Consider the following 15470-nt stretch of genomic DNA (forward strand, 5'->3'; position numbering starts at 1 on the left):
GAGAGCTCTGACAGGAAATTACCGCAAGGGCCGCCGGGAGAAGTGTTGCACGCCACTGACACTAAAGGAGGATTGAGATACGTAAAACTACACATCCCAACATGCAACGCGAGCTCAGAGGCTGCCTCAGGGAGAATTAGGCAGTGGGTGTGGACACCGCACCGGAAAAGGCGGGGCGATGCGGAACTTCCGATGAATGGAGCCTCCCTGTGCAAATCCCATCTAGGTAATAAGAAAGGTAAAAGGAAACCTGCGGCGGCGACAGGAGCCCGTGCTGAGAGGCCGGGAGACCCCGCGTGTGCCGCCACTGCGCAGCCAGCAGGGAGGAGGGGGTGTGGAGGGTTAACCCCTGTGTGCCGGGGAAGGAGGAGGGGCGGAGGGTTAACCCCCTGTGTGCCGGGGAAGGAGGAGGGGCGGAGGGTTAACCCCCTGTGTGCCGGGGAAGGAGGGGCGGTTAACCCCCTGTGTGCCGGGGAAGGAGGAGGGGCGGAGGGTTAACCCCCTGTGTGCCGGGGAAGGAGGAGGGGCGGAGGGTTAACCCCCTGTGTGCCGGGGAAGGAGGAGGGGCGGGGGGTTTGGGATCTTCCTCGCCGGTGTGTGGGGGGTTTGGGGTCTTCCTCGCCGGTGTGTGTGGGGTTTGGGATCTTCCTCGCCGGTGTGTGTGGGGTTTGGGATCTTCCTCGCCGGTGTGTGTGGGGTTTGGGATCTTCCTCGCCGGTGTGTGTGGGGTTTGGGATCTTCCTCGCCGGTGTGTGGGGGGTTTGGGATCTTCCTCGCCGGTGTGTGGGGGGTTTGGGGTCTTCCTCGCCGGTGTGTGTGGGGTTTGGGATCTTCCTCGCCGGTGTGTGGGGGGTTTGGGATCTTCCTCGCCGGTGTGTGGGGGGTTTGGGATCTTCCTCGCCGGTGTGTGTGGGGTTTGGGATCTTCCTCGCCGGTGTGTGTGGGGTTTGGGATCTTCCTCGCCGGTGTGTGGGGGGTTTGGGGTCTTCCTCGCCGGTGTGTGTGGGGTTTGGGATCTTCCTCGCCGGTGTGTGGGGGGTTTGGGGTCTTCCTCGCCGGTGTGTGTGGGGTTTGGGATCTTCCTCGCCGGTGTGTGGGGGGTTTGGGATCTTCCTCGCCGGTGTGTGTGGGGTTTGGGATCTTCCTCGCCGGTGTGTGTGGGGTTTGGGATCTTCCTCGCCGGTGTGTGTGGGGTTTGGGATCTTCCTCGCCGGTGTGTGGGGGGTTTGGGGTCTTCCTCGCCGGTGTGTGTGGGGTTTGGGATCTTCCTCGCCGGTGTGTGGGGGGTTTGGGATCTTCCTCGCCGGTGTGTGGGGGGTTTGGGATCTTCCTCGCCGGTGTGTGTGGGGTTTGGGATCTTCCTCGCCGGTGTGTGTGGGGTTTGGGATCTTCCTCGCCGGTGTGTGGGGGGTTTGGGGTCTTCCTCGCCGGTGTGTGGGGGGTTTGGGATCTTCCTCGCCGGTGTGTGTGGGGTTTGGGGTCTTCCTCGCCGGTGTGTGGGGGGTTTGGGGTCTTCCTCGCCGGTGTGTGGGGGGTTTGGGATCTTCCTCGCCGGTGTGTGTGGGGTTTGGGATCTTCCTCGCCGGTGTGTGTGGGGTTTGGGATCTTCCTCGCCGGTGTGTGTGGGGTTTGGGATCTTCCTCGCCGGTGTGTGTGGGGTTTGGGATCTTCCTCGCCGGTGTGTGTGGGGTTTGGGATCTTCCTCGCCGGTGTGTGTGGGGTTTGGGATCTTCCTCGCCGGTGTGTTGGGGGTTTGGGATCTTCCTCGCCGGTGTGTGGGGGGTTTGGGGTCTTCCTCGCCGGTGTGTGTGGGGTTTGGGATCTTCCTCGCCGGTGTGTGTGGGGTTTGGGATCTTCCTCGCCGGTGTGTGTGGGGTTTGGGATCTTCCTCGCCGGTGTGTGTGGGGTTTGGGATCTTCCTCGCCGGTGTGTGGGGGGTTTGGGGTCTTCCTCGCCGGTGTGTGTGGGGTTTGGGATCTTCCTCGCCGGTGTGTGGGGGGTTTGGGATCTTCCTCGCCGGTGTGTGGGGGGTTTGGGATCTTCCTCGCCGGTGTGTGTGGGGTTTGGGATCTTCCTCGCCGGTGTGTGTGGGGTTTGGGATCTTCCTCGCCGGTGTGTGGGGGGTTTGGGGTCTTCCTCGCCGGTGTGTGGGGGGTTTGGGATCTTCCTCGCCGGTGTGTGTGGGGTTTGGGGTCTTCCTCGCCGGTGTGTGGGGGGTTTGGGGTCTTCCTCGCCGGTGTGTGGGGGGTTTGGGATCTTCCTCGCCGGTGTGTGTGGGGTTTGGGATCTTCCTCGCCGGTGTGTGTGGGGTTTGGGATCTTCCTCGCCGGTGTGTGTGGGGTTTGGGATCTTCCTCGCCGGTGTGTGTGGGGTTTGGGATCTTCCTCGCCGGTGTGTGTGGGGTTTGGGATCTTCCTCGCCGGTGTGTGTGGGGTTTGGGATCTTCCTCGCCGGTGTGTGGGGGGTTTGGGGTCTTCCTCGCCGGTGTGTGTGGGGTTTGGGATCTTCCTCGCCGGTGTGTGGGGGGTTTGGGATCTTCCTCGCCGGTGTGTGGGGGGTTTGGGATCTTCCTCGCCGGTGTGTGGGGGGTTTGGGATCTTCCTCGCCGGTGTGTGGGGGGTTTGGGATCTTCCTCGCCGGTGTGTGGGGGGTTTGGGGTCTTCCTCGCCGGTGTGTGGGGGGTTTGGGGGCTTCCTCGCCGGTGTGTGGGGGGTTTGGGGGGCTTCCTCGCCGGTGTGTGGGTGCTTTGGGGTCTTGCCCGCCGGTGTGTGGGTGCTTTGGGGTCTTGCCCGCCGGTGTGTGGGTGCTTTGGGGTCTTGCCCGCCGGTGTGTGGGTGCTTTGGGGTCTTCTCGCCGGTGTGTGGGTGCTTTGGGGTCTTCTCGCTGGTGTGTGGGTGGTTTGGGGGCTTCCTCGCTGGTTTGTGGGTGGTCTCTTGGGCGGGACACTTGTACCTTGTATTGATGCTTCATTGCTGACAGCCTTGTCTCTAGTCATAGGAAGAGGCCATGAGTGAGCGGCTGCAAGACATGTGGGACCCGCCCGGCTCCGACGACGATGATGACGATGGCTGCCCCATGCCTTATACAGGTAGAGATGAACGATGTGTAAGTGATGGGGGAATGAGGGGCCGGTGCAGAGAGATTAGTGAGAGGACAAGAGGAGCCGCTGCGGGCTCCAGATGTAGCACATTTCCCACTATCAGCACTTACGCATTGTAGGAGACTGTTCTGTCCTCTGCTGCTCTTGTATTCATTTGTCACATCCTCCATTGGGCAGCACCATCCTCTGAGAATTCCTGATCCGAGAGGGTCCATTAGAAATCTCTTCAGATAACATTTTCACATAAATTACATAGGAGCCACCGAAATTGCTGTGAGTACATCATAGGAGATGCTGAGACTGCTGTGTGAAACATCACGTAGGAGACGCTGAGACTGCTGTGTGGTACATCACGTAGGAGACGCTGAGACTGATGTATGTACATCACGTAGGAGACGCTGAGACTGATGTATGTACATCACGTAGGAGACGCTGAGACTGATGTATGTACATCACGTAGGAGACGCTGAGACTGATGTATGTACATCACGTAGGAGACGCTGAGACTGATGTATGTACATCACGTAGGAGACGCTGAGACTGATGTATGTACATCACGTAGGAGACGCTGAGACTGATGTATGTACATCACGTAGGAGACGCTGAGACTGATGTATGTACATCACGTAGGAGACGCTGAGACTGATGAATATAAACTACTGTTCAAAAGGTTAGGGTCACTTAGAAATTTCCTTACTTTTGACAGAAAAGCACAGTTTTTTCCAATGAAGCTGACATTAAATGATTCAGAAATACACTCTGTACAGTGTGATCGCGTTGTTCCGACGCCCCATCTCTGCAGGTCCCTGGATCCTAGATGGCCGTGGGGTCCTTCCGGGTCCTGCAGGGAGGTGGCTTCTCAGTGCCTGCTGAGAAGCTTCCTGCGCTGCCTGTCAGATCGCTGATCTGACACAGTGCGGTACAAAGTGTCACATCAGCGATCTGACTTTATATCGTGATGGCCCCCCTGGGACAATATAATAAGGTAAAAAAAATTAACGTAAAAATAATTTTTTAAGAATTGAAAAATAAATATTGTTCCAAAAGATTCATTTCTTTATGTAAATAAAAAACAATAAACGTACACATCTAGTATCGCCGCGTCCGTAACGACCCGCCCTCTAAAACTGTCCCACTAGTTAACCACTTTAGTGAACCCCTTAAAAACAAATGCTTTATCACCATACCGCCCAACAAAAAGTGCAATAACGTGCGATCAAAAAGACGTATATAAATATCCATGGTACCGCTGAAAACGTCATCTTGTCCCGCAAAAAACGAGCCGCCATACAGTACAGCGTCATTAGCGAAAAATAAAAAAGTTATAGGTCGCAGAATAAAGCGATGCAAAAATAATTATTTTTTATATAAAAGTTTCTATTGTATAAAAAAACGACATGAATGAGGTATCGCTGTAACCGTACCGACCCGAGGAATAAAACCGCTTTATCAATTTTACCGCACGCGGAACGGTGTAAACGCACCCCCCCAAAAGAAATTCATGAAACGCTGGTTTTTGTTTATTCTGCGTCCCAAAAATTGGAATAAAAAGCGATCAAAAAATGTCACATGCCCGAAAAACGTCAACTCATCCCGCAAAAAATGAGACCTCACATGACTCGGTGGGTCAAAATACGGAAAAATTATAGCTCTCAATATGTGGTGATGCAAAAACTATTTTTACAATAAAAAGCGTCTTTTAGCGTGTGACAGCCGCCAAACATAAAAACCGCCATAAATAGTAAATCAAACCCCCCGTTATCACCCCCTTAGTTAGGGAAAAATAATAAAATAAAATGTATTTATTTCCATTTTTCCATTAGGGTTAGGGGTGTGTTGGGGTTCGGGTTGGAGTTAGAATCGGGGGTTTCCACTGTTTGGGCACATCAGGGGCTCTCCAAATGCAACATGGCGCCTGATCTCAATTCCAGCCAATTCTGAGTTGAAAAAGTCAAACGGTGCTCCTTCCCTTCCAAGCTCTGCCATGCGCCCAAACAGTGTTTTACCCCCACATGTAGGGTATCCGCCTACTCAGGACAAATTGCACAATAACTTTTGGGGTCCAATTTCTCCTGTTACCCTTGGTAAAATAAAACATATTGGATCTGAAATACATTTTTTGTGAAAAAAAGTTAAATGTTCATTTTTTTTAAACATTCCAAAAATCCCTGTGAAGCACCTGAAGGGTTAATAAACTTCTTGATTGTGGTGTTGAGCACCTTGAGGGGTGCAGTTTTTAGAACAGTGTCACTTTTGGGTATTTTCTATCATATAGACCCCTCAAAGTGGCTTCAAATGTGATGTGGTCTTTAAAAATAAAATGGTGTAAAAATGAGAAATCGCTGGTCAACTTTTAACCCTTATAACTTCCTAACAGTCACATGATCGCAGATCACTGATAGGCTGGCATGATAACCAGAGGTCTCTTGGAGACCTCTGTGGTTGTCACTGCTGGATTGCTATGAGCGCCACCTGGTGGTTGGCTCTCATAGCAAGTGAGTAATTCTGCTACATGCAGGCGATCGCTTATATGTAGCAGAGCCGATCAGGTTCTGGCAGCTTCTAGCCTCCCATGGAGACTATTGGATCATGCCAAAGGGAAAAAAGCTTTAAAAAATATAAAAAAAAAAATGTAAAAGTTCAAATCACCCCCCATTCAAAATAAAACAATTAAAAAAATCAAACCTACAGATATTTGTTATCGCCACGTTCAGAATCGCCAGATCTATCAATAAAAAAAGAATTAACCACGACATTGAATTAAAATGCAATAACGGGCGATCAAAAGATCGTATCGGCACATTGTACCATTAAAAACGTCAGCTCGGCCCGTAACAAATAAGCCCGCACCCGCGAAAAGTGGAGACGCTACGGGGATCGAAAAAAATCGCGCCTTTTTTATTTATTTTTAACAATGTTTTGAATTTTTTTTCACCCCTTAGATAATAAAGAGCCCAGCCATGTCTGGTGTCTGTGAGCTCGTAATGACCGGGAGACTCATAATGGCAGTGTTAGCATCTAGTGAACCCGGCAAAAAAGCCAAACACAAGTGTGGGACTGCACTTTTTTTGCAATTTTACCGCACATGGAATTTTTTTCCCGTTTTCCAGGACAAGATATGTTGAAACCAATGATGTCGTTGAAAAGTACAACTTGTGCCGCAAAAAACAAGCCCTCACACGGCCATATTGACCAAAAAATAAAAAAGTTTTGGCTCTGGAAAGAAGGGGAGCGAAAAACTAAAATGGAAAACCAAAAATACCTACGGTCATGAAGGGGTTAAAACAGCAGTCCCGACCTCACAGAAGAGTCAGTCAGTGGCATCACCCCCAGACGCCACTTCTCATCCATAGCGAGTTTAAAAATACTTTTATTTTCTTGTTGGGATATTAAAAGGGTTTACAACTTTAGCAACAATTTTTAATCAATTTGCAAATCTGCATTTTTAGAGACGACTTTACTTCTGAAGTGAGGGGCTTATAGGCCAGAATACCGCACCGCCAGAAAAAACTGCACCCCACAAGGTATTCACAGCCGCATCCAGAAAGCTTGTGGAAGGGACCTGTAATGTGATGGACGCTATTAACCAGCAGATACGGGGTTAATGGCACTCTGACGCCGCACAGCCGACTGCTGGCTTAAGTCACTGGTCAGTGTATACTGACAGCTGGCTCTGCAGGGCATCAGTGCAGAGACCGGGGCGGTTACAGTGATCCCTGACTGTAGTGGCTGGTGACTGAAGCCACATAGCGGACTGCTGGAGGAAATGAACGTTCTTCCTCCGGCTTTCAGTCGGCTCCCGCAGGCGGTAATTAGGCTCGGTGCACATTATCCTGCTCGCTGCTCTGAGCGCTTCCGTCTACCATGATATTGACAATACTACTGATGGAAGACTCCCTGTAATGAGGCAGATGGAGCCATTTTGCTCTTAGATACAGCAGTGTCCGTATTTTTAGGCCCAAAATTGTAGTTAATGACAGTACTGTGCAGAAAGACATCTCTGTAAAGCAGGACAGCGCTGAACAGAGGCCATACGGAGACTAGCGTAAAGCTGCTGCGTACTGAATGACCCCATCAGAGTTTTAGATGTAAACCCCGATGTGAGTGCTCAGTGTAGAGTGCAGGATAAATGTGATACTAAACCTTCTGTACCCAAAACGCCACCAATAAAACCTACTCCACTGACAGTCAGAAGCCCCCCGCTCAGGTCCGTCCTCTGTTAGCGGGAATACAGGGGGCGGCCACATTGCTGGTGACACAAGCGCTCTGAAAAACCCACGTGGGCTCTGCTACTTTTACTCACTGAAACCACTTTCTTTTGCAAAGAACATTATACATTTTTGCATCACCGTATGTTCAGAGCTTTACATTGTTAGTTTTGGCCGAGTCTTGGGCTTGTGTTTTGTGGGATAAGTTGAAGTTTTTATTGATACAATATTGGGGACATAATAGTTCTTTAATCGATTTCTAGGAGGCAGAATAATCCAGAAGCAGCAGTTCAGGAATTATTTTCTCTGTTCACTGTGGATGATTAGAAGACTTTCTTCTTCGGGTTGGTCCGATTACAGCGATACCAGACTTATTTGGTTTTATGTTTTGCTTTCGTTAGACGTGTGAGTGCAACGGTGGCAGAACACCGGTTATATCCCGCTTCTGGTTGGTCCTCACAGGCCACTGTAGCTGGCCGACCCGCAGGTCATTGTGTCACATGCTATTACTACCATTGGGTCCCATAACCACGTTATGGGGTTGCAGATGGGGCAAGAGACGCCTGCCACCGCCTCACATCGTCCTATATGGTGCCATCGCTGTTGATCACGGCATCTAGAAGATAAGGCCGTCAGGGGCGGGTTCCATGGAGATGGCATCGTCCGGACCGCAGACAGTCCATTATAAAAAATGTTCTTTCTATACCGCTGACATATTCCGCAGCGCTGTACAATAGCTGGAGACATGTACAGAGAATAAGGACGTTACACAGTAACATGCAGATCACCAGTGACCGGAGGAGCGAGGGTCAAGTCTCAGTGTCACCGGTCCAAGGCAGCGCTCAGCAGTGGAGTCAAGGCCCTGACCCTACATGACCGCCCATCGTAAATTTATAGTAGTACTGCTCAAAGCCTGCCTCCTGTGCCGTGCGCTCCTGCGCCCCCTCCGCTTTGCCGAACGCTCCTGCACTCTGCTGCCGTCCACCCAGGATGTCATAATTAATCCCCTTGGAATTGTACACGAGGGGCAGGGACCACACGTGTGCGGGGAGGAATGGGGGGCAGGGACCACACGTGTGCGGGGAGGAATGAGGGGCAGGGACCACACGTGTGCGGGGAGGAATGAGGGGCAGGGACCACACGTGTGCGGGGAGGAAAGAGGGGCAGGGACCACACGTGTGCGGGGAGGAAAGAGGGGCAGGGACCACACGTGTGCGGGGAGGAAAGAGGGGCAGGGACCACACGTGTGCGGGGAGGAAAGAGGGGCAGGGACCACACGTGTGCGGGGAGGAATGGGGGGCAGGGACCACACGTGTGCGGGGAGGAATGGGGGGCAGGGACCACACGTGTGCGGGGAGGAATGAGGGGCAGGGACCACACGTGTGCGGGGAGGAATGGGGGGCAGGGACCACACGTGTGCGGGGAGGAATGAGGGGCAGGGACCACACGTGTGCGGGGAGGAATGAGGGGCCGGGACCACACGTGTGCGGGGAGGAATGAGGGCAGGGACCACACTTGTGCGGGGAGGAATGAGGGGCCGGGAACACGCGTGTGCGGGGAGGAAAGAGGGGCAGGGACCACACGTGTGCGGGGAGGAAAGAGGGGCAGGGACCACACGTGTGCGGGGAGGAAAGAGGGGCAGGGACCACACGTGTGCGGGGAGGAATGGGGGGCAGGGACCACACGTGTGTGGGGAGGAATGGGGGGCAGGGACCACACGTGTGCGGGGAGGAATGAGGGGCCGGGACCACACGTGTGCGGGGAGGAATGAGGGCAGGGACCACACTTGTGCGGGGAGGAATGAGGGGCCGGGAACACGCGTGTGCGGGGAGGAATGAGGGGCCGGGAACACGCGTGTGCGGGGAGGAATGAGGGGCCGGGAACACGCGTGTGCGGGGAGGAATGAGGGGCCGGGACCACACGTGTGCGGGTAGGAATGAGGGGCAGGGACCACACGTGTGCAGGTAGGAATGAGGGGCAAGGACCACACGTGTAAGGGGAGGAATGAGGGGCAGATGGGGGTACCAGTTGTGTATGAGGGGCATGTACCAGACTTGCGCAGGTCTGGCTGGAGTAAAGGGCAGGAGCGGGCAGGATTGAGGGCCGGGTACAAGACATCTACGAGGAGGAATGAGGTTCAGGTACCAGATGGGTAGGGGAGGAATGAGGGGCAGGTGCGGGTGGGTTCCAGACGTGTACAGAGCGGGCGGAAGTGAGGGACTCGTGCGAATACCAGATCTGTACAGATAGGAATGAGGGGCAGGTGCGGGTACGAAACATGTACAGAGTGGGCAGGAGTGAGGGGCGGGTACAAGACGTCTACAAGGAGGAATGAGGTGCAGGTACCAGATGGGTAGGGGAGGAATGAAGGGCAGATGCATGTACCAGACGTCAGTGGGGAGGATTGGGGGTCTGATGCGCGTACCAGATATGTACAAGGAGAGGAGGGACAAGGGGCAGGTGTGGGTACCAGACACATGGGTAAGATGGGACGAGAGTCTACACCTTCACTCATTGGAAGATTTTTAGTTTTTTGTTGGTTTTTTTTTTTTTTTTTTTTTTTTTTTTTTAAAGAATTTGTTGCTGATCTCACCTCTGCTGCCACTCTCCACGTCCCCTGTGTACATAGGGGGCACTTTAAAATGCTGTTCACATATTCTCATTTCAGATAAATGTACTTAATGGGAATTGCAATTGAAAGTGATATTCCGGTCTAAGTAGGTTATTTACTGAACAGTTGATAAATGCAAGATCGATTTACCATTACCTCCATGATGGCAAAAATGGATTATGGCTCCGTTAATCTTCACGTCTTTAACACCATTGACTATACATGGCGGCAGTAGCATCTTATTATCTACCATAAATTATTTGTTTTTCTGGATCTTGGAAAATCAGCCAAACTGTAATGGCTAATAAGTAAAAAAACAACATGATGTTAATTGTCAGGGATGCGGGTGGCCAAGGGCGATGTGAGAGCAGGGATGCGAGAGAAGCGTGAGGCAAGAGCAGGCAGGTGTACAAAAGGCAGGGATGCGAGTGACGGTCAGGGCGGGGTGAGAGCAGGGATAGGGGTGGTCAAATCGGAATGAGAGCAAGGAAGCAAGTGAAGCAGAGATGCGGGTGAAAGTCTGGGCAGGACGAGAACAGAAATGTGGGACAAATGTCGAAGCGGGGCGAGAGCAGGTATGCGAGTGAAGATCAAGGCCAACCAAGAGCAGGGATATGGGCGATGGTCGAAAGGGATGCGGGTGAAGGACATGGCAAGGCAAGAGTAGGGATGTGGGCGAGGCGAGAGCAAGGATATGGGTGTAGGGCATGGCGAGAGCAGGGAGGTGGGCAAAGGTCATGGATACAGGTGAAGGGTGGGGTGAGCAGGGATGCGGGTGAGGGGCAGAGTGAGAGCAAGGATGCAAATGAAGGTCGGCGTGAGAGCAGGGATAGAGGTGCTCATATCGGGGTGAGAGCAAGGAAGCAAGTGAAGCAGAGATGTAGGTGAAGGGCGGAGCAAGAGCAGTGATGCAGGTAAAGATCGAGTAAGGTGAAAGCAGGAATACAGGTGAAGGTCGGGGCAAAGTGAGAGCCGGGATAGGAGTGGTTTGATCGGGGCGGACCGAGAGCAGGGATGCGAGCGATGATTGGGACGAGATCAGGGAAGCCGGTGAATGTCTGAGCTAGAGCAGGGATGGGTGTGAAGAGCAGGGCGAGAGCAGGGATGCAGGTGAAGAGTGGAGCTGGGCAAGAGCAGGGATGCAGGTGCAGGTCAGGGCGAGGCAAGAACAAAGATTCAGATGTTCAGCGAGGGATGAGAGCAGTGATGAGGGTGGTCAGGGAGGGCTGATAGCAGGGATGCGGGTGGTCAAGGAGGGCTGATAGCAGGGATGCGGGTGGTCAAGGAGGGCTGAGAGCAGGTATGCGGGTGGACAAGGAGGGCTGCGAGCAGGTATGCAGGTGGTCAGGGAGGGCTGAGAGCAAGGATGAATCTCAGCTTTGTTAGTGACGTGTTCTTCTTTTGTAGATTCTTTTGGGACTATGAATGGGACTGAAGATGAGAGCTCGCTATATATTCAGCAGTGCGGTGTGCTATTGGATTGTCATGATGATGATGATGATGATATTTCACAATCTGCTCCTGGTGAAGAAAGTGAGGAAAGTTTCTTTGATTCTGAAAAGAAACATGGATCAACCTGCTACGGATCAGCCAAAGCGGGCCCCAGTACCAAAGGGGCAAGTAAGCTGTCTAATATCATAGCTCATCTACAGAACTTGGCGAGCAAGCGCGAGTCGTCCCGCAGGGAATCTGAGATTGAGGAGGAAGTCGCCTTCCAGATGGGCGAGAGCTCATTTGCCTATGATACGCATGGTATTTCTTTCGAAGGTCATGGTGACAATCTGGCCTCTCCGAGGGGGCGCTCACACTCTTCTGATCAACGCTTAAAAACATTTAAGGCAATTAAAATATTACAGGACACGGACTCAAAGGACAAAAAATTTATCTGTGTGGAGTGTGGAAAAACTAGCCGGTACGAGTCCGCGTATCTGCGACACAAGAGGACACACACTGGCGAGAAGCCCTTTACTTGTGCTGATTGCGGAAAGTGTTTCCGGAGAAGTTCTCAGCTAGTGACTCACCAGAGAATCCACACAGGTGAGAAACCCTACACTTGCCTGCGCTGCGGGAAGAGCTTCAGCTGTAACTCCACCCTGGTGACCCATCAGAGGACCCACACGGGCGAGAAGCCTTACATCTGCGTTGAATGTGGAAAGGGCTTTATCCACAGTTCTGACTACAACCGGCACCACCGAGTACACCGTGGAGAGAAGCGCTACACCTGCAAGGAGTGTGGAAAGAGCTTCAGCCAGAGCTCCTATCTGGTCATCCACCAACGCATCCACACCGGAGAGAAACCCTTTGTGTGTAACGTTTGTGGAAAGTGTTTCAGCCGCAACTCTTCACTTGTGACACATCAAAGGGTGCACACGGGGGAGCGACCATATACCTGTGCAGAATGTGGAAAGAGCTTCCGCCAAAGTTCCCATCTCCTCATCCACCAGAGAACACACACTCCAGACAGCCACCTGGCGCTGCGTGCCATGATGTGAGGTTTGCACAGTATTGTTAGGGCTGCCTGTGGTTGCAGGGGATTATTGGGGTCACCCCATTCCAAAGATGATTTCATAAGAAAGAAAAACTCAGAAGAAACCTGTCACGGGTGTAATCCACCTACTTGAGCTGAGTTCTTGAATTCCTGGTGCTATTGGAAAGTATAGGAGACCCCCATCCCCAGAGTGTTGGCACAGACAGGAGCTGGTTGCCCCCTCCCCAGTCCCGTCCCCCTCGCTATTTATACTTGATGGTAAGCCTACGCCTGTGTGCACTTTGGGGCGGACGCACCGTTCCTGCGCTCTGTAGTCCTGATTGCATGCCGCTATTTCAGCCCGTGTACCATTTCTGCTCCAATCATTTCTCTTAATGTTTTGTCCTACGAGGTTGTGTTGCGTTACATGATGGACCTGGTGCTCACCATGTTCCCCAGTGTAAGAGGAGCATTATTACTAAGTTCTCGATGTCTCATCTGCCTGGGCAAATGGCCAAGTAAGGAAGATGGTGGAGCTCGCGTAAAAGGACATGCGCCAGGTGCCCATTGCTACTGCCACCGTCATATGGAGTCCGATACCATCCAGTGTGCACCGAACGTGAGACGTTGTAAGGGGACAGTATGGCGTCCTGCAGATTTGATTCTGGGGCTTCTCATTCACAGACATTTTACAAGGTTATGGGTAGAGACCTGAGGTGGAAAGATAAAGGTGAGTGTCTGCACCTATGTATGTGTGGGAAGAGGCAGGCGGACACCCCTGGACTGGACAATTGTTTACCAGCAGCCCGTACTCTATCACCAATGTGCTGCATTCATCACGGAGGAACTTGTCGCTCCCATATCCTCCAGATATCATAGCAGTTTCTGGAGGAGCTGACCATAGCCTCATCCATGATGGTGAGACGTGTACATTGTGGAGGACACTGGCTGCATCTCCGGTCTAGAGTGAAGGATCGCCACATGACACTATTATTTATTCTCTGATTATTCGTGGAGAGTGAAGCAGTCACGGCCGGGGCTGCTGACGCTCGCTGAACACTAAGACGGTCCGTGCCCTCTCGGCATACTACGTCTTCTCAGAAGCACTTTTATACTGTGATTGTTGTATCATTAAAATATGTGAAATGACAACTGAATCCTGGGGTCGGGCAACAGTAACTCGTAAGCATGGGCTCTCCTCTCTGCCGCCGTACTCTCCATGACCATCACTCCTGTATGCGCGGCAGGAAGCCCCATTCTACACCCAGGAGTGGGCTCGTGTTAGGTGTGATGTGTGGGGAGAGGGCGTCCTGTAAGCACTCCACATACTTTACCTCATTCAATTTCAAGTATTAAAAGGATGCGAGGAGAGTACACCGTGTGCAGAATTATTAGGCAAGTTGTATTTGAGAGGATTCTTTTTATTATTGAACAACTATGTTCTCAATCAACCCAAAAGACTCATAGATATCAAAGCTTAATATTTTTGGACGTTGGAGTGGGTTTTTTTTTTAGATTTGGCTATCTTAGGAGGATATCTGTTTGTGCAGGTAACTATTACTGTGCAGATTTATTAGGCAACTTAAAAACCAATTATCTACCCATCTCACGTGTTTATTTTCACCAGGTAAACCAATAGAGCAACACAAAATTTAGAAATAAACATTTCTGACATTCAAAAACAAAAAAAAATTAGTGCCCAATATAGCTTTCACCTTTCTTTACGATGACACTCACCTTCCTTCCATCCATAGATTCTGTCAGTTGCTTGATCTGTTTACGATCCACATTGCAATGTGCCGCAGCCACCACAGCCTCCCTGACACTGTCCCCAGAGGTGTACTGTTTTCCCTCCCTGTAGATCTCACATTTTATGAGGGACCACAGGTTCTCTATGGGGTTCAGATCAGGTGAACAAGGGGGCATGTCATTACTTTTTCTTCTTTTAGACCTTTACTGGCAGCCACGCTGTGGAGTATCTGGATGCATGTGATGGAGCATTGTCCTGCATGAAAATTATGTTTTTCTTGAACGATACCGACTTCTTCCTGTACCGCTGCTTGAAGAAGGTGTCTTCCAGAAACTGGCAGCAGGTCTGGGAGTTGAGCTTCACTCCATCCTCAACCCGAAAAGGTCCCACAAGTTCATCTTTGATGATACCAGCCCGTACCAGTACCCCACCTCCAGCTTGCTGGCGTCTGAGTCGGAGTGGAGCTCTCTGGCCTTTACTGATCCAGCCTCGGGCCCATCCATCTGGCCCATCAAGAGTCACTCATTTCATCAGTCCATAAAACGTTATAAAAATCAGTCTTAAGATATTTCTTGGCCCAGTCTTGACGTTTTATCTTGTGTTTCTTGTTCAGAGGTGGTCGTTTTCCAGCCTTCCTTACCTTAGCCATGTCCCTGAGTACGGCACACCTTGAGCTTTTTGATACTCCAGTAACGCTGCAGCTCTGAAATATGGCAAAACTGGTGGCAAATGGCGTCTTGGCAGCTTCACGCTTGATTTTCCTCAATTCATGGGCAGTTATTTTGCGCCTTTTTTTTATCAGCACGCTTCTTGCGACCCTGTTGGATATTTGCCATGAAACGCTTGATTGTTCGCTGATCACGCTTCAAAAGTTTGGAAATTTCAAGACTGCTGCATCCCTCTGCAAGACATCGCACAATTTTTGACTTTTCAGAGTCGCCAAATCTCTCTTCTGACCCATTTTGCCAAAGGAAAAGAAGTTGCCTAATAATTAAGCACACCTTATATAGGGTGTTGATGTGATTAGACCACACCCCTCCTCATTACAGAGATGCAAATCACCTGATTTACATAATTGGTAGTTGGCTTTCAAGCCTATACAGCTTGGAGTAGGACAACATGTATGAAAAGGATGATGTGATCAAAACACTCATTTGCCTAATAATTCTGCACACAGTGTAGATAATAGCAGGAATGTGGAGTCGGTAAGCCAAACCTCCAACACCTTAATTCAGTCACTACTGAGCATGTGCATAAAGTGCAGCTCTGGGGTATAATACTGCACAGCACTGGTCACTACTGAGCATGTGCATAAAGTGCAGCTCTGGGGTATA

The 15470-nt window shown here is 51.4% G+C and overlaps 1 protein-coding gene across 5 annotated transcripts; it reads left to right on the plus strand.

Annotated features, from left to right (window-relative positions):
- Window positions 1-75: 75 nt before the first annotated feature.
- LOC141054856 (uncharacterized) lies at window positions 76-13543 on the plus strand. 5 transcript variants are annotated; one of them, XM_073551731.1, is made up of 3 exons: window positions 76-226; window positions 2980-3088; window positions 11327-13543. In XM_073551731.1, exons 2-3 carry the CDS (start codon window positions 3007-3009, stop codon window positions 12409-12411), a joined length of 1167 nt encoding a protein of 388 aa, XP_073407832.1. In that variant the 5' UTR covers window positions 76-226; window positions 2980-3006; the 3' UTR covers window positions 12412-13543. The 5 variants fall into 5 exon arrangements, with proteins under 5 accessions (XP_073407832.1, XP_073407830.1, XP_073407831.1 ...); XM_073551729.1 differs by having other exon boundaries at window positions 98-226; window positions 2992-3088; XM_073551730.1 differs by having other exon boundaries at window positions 107-238; window positions 2992-3088.
- Window positions 13544-15470: the final 1927 nt, after the last annotated feature.

This window comes from Dendrobates tinctorius, unplaced genomic scaffold, assembly GCF_039654945.1.
Source record: "Dendrobates tinctorius isolate UK_male_01 unplaced genomic scaffold, ASM3965494v1 ptg000179l, whole genome shotgun sequence".
NCBI lineage: Eukaryota > Metazoa > Chordata > Amphibia > Anura > Dendrobatidae > Dendrobates > Dendrobates tinctorius.

What these genes read in the sequence shown, in the direction of transcription:
- LOC141054856 (XM_073551731.1), top strand. Translation starts at nt 3,007, where the DNA reads ATGAGTGAGCGGCTGCAAGACATGTGGGACCCGCCCGGCTCCGACGAC. An exon ending in CTGCCCCATGCCTTATACAG is followed by an intron (nt 3,089 to 11,326) that starts GTAGAGATGAAC and finishes CTTCTTTTGTAG; the next exon opens with ATTCTTTTGGGACTATGAAT.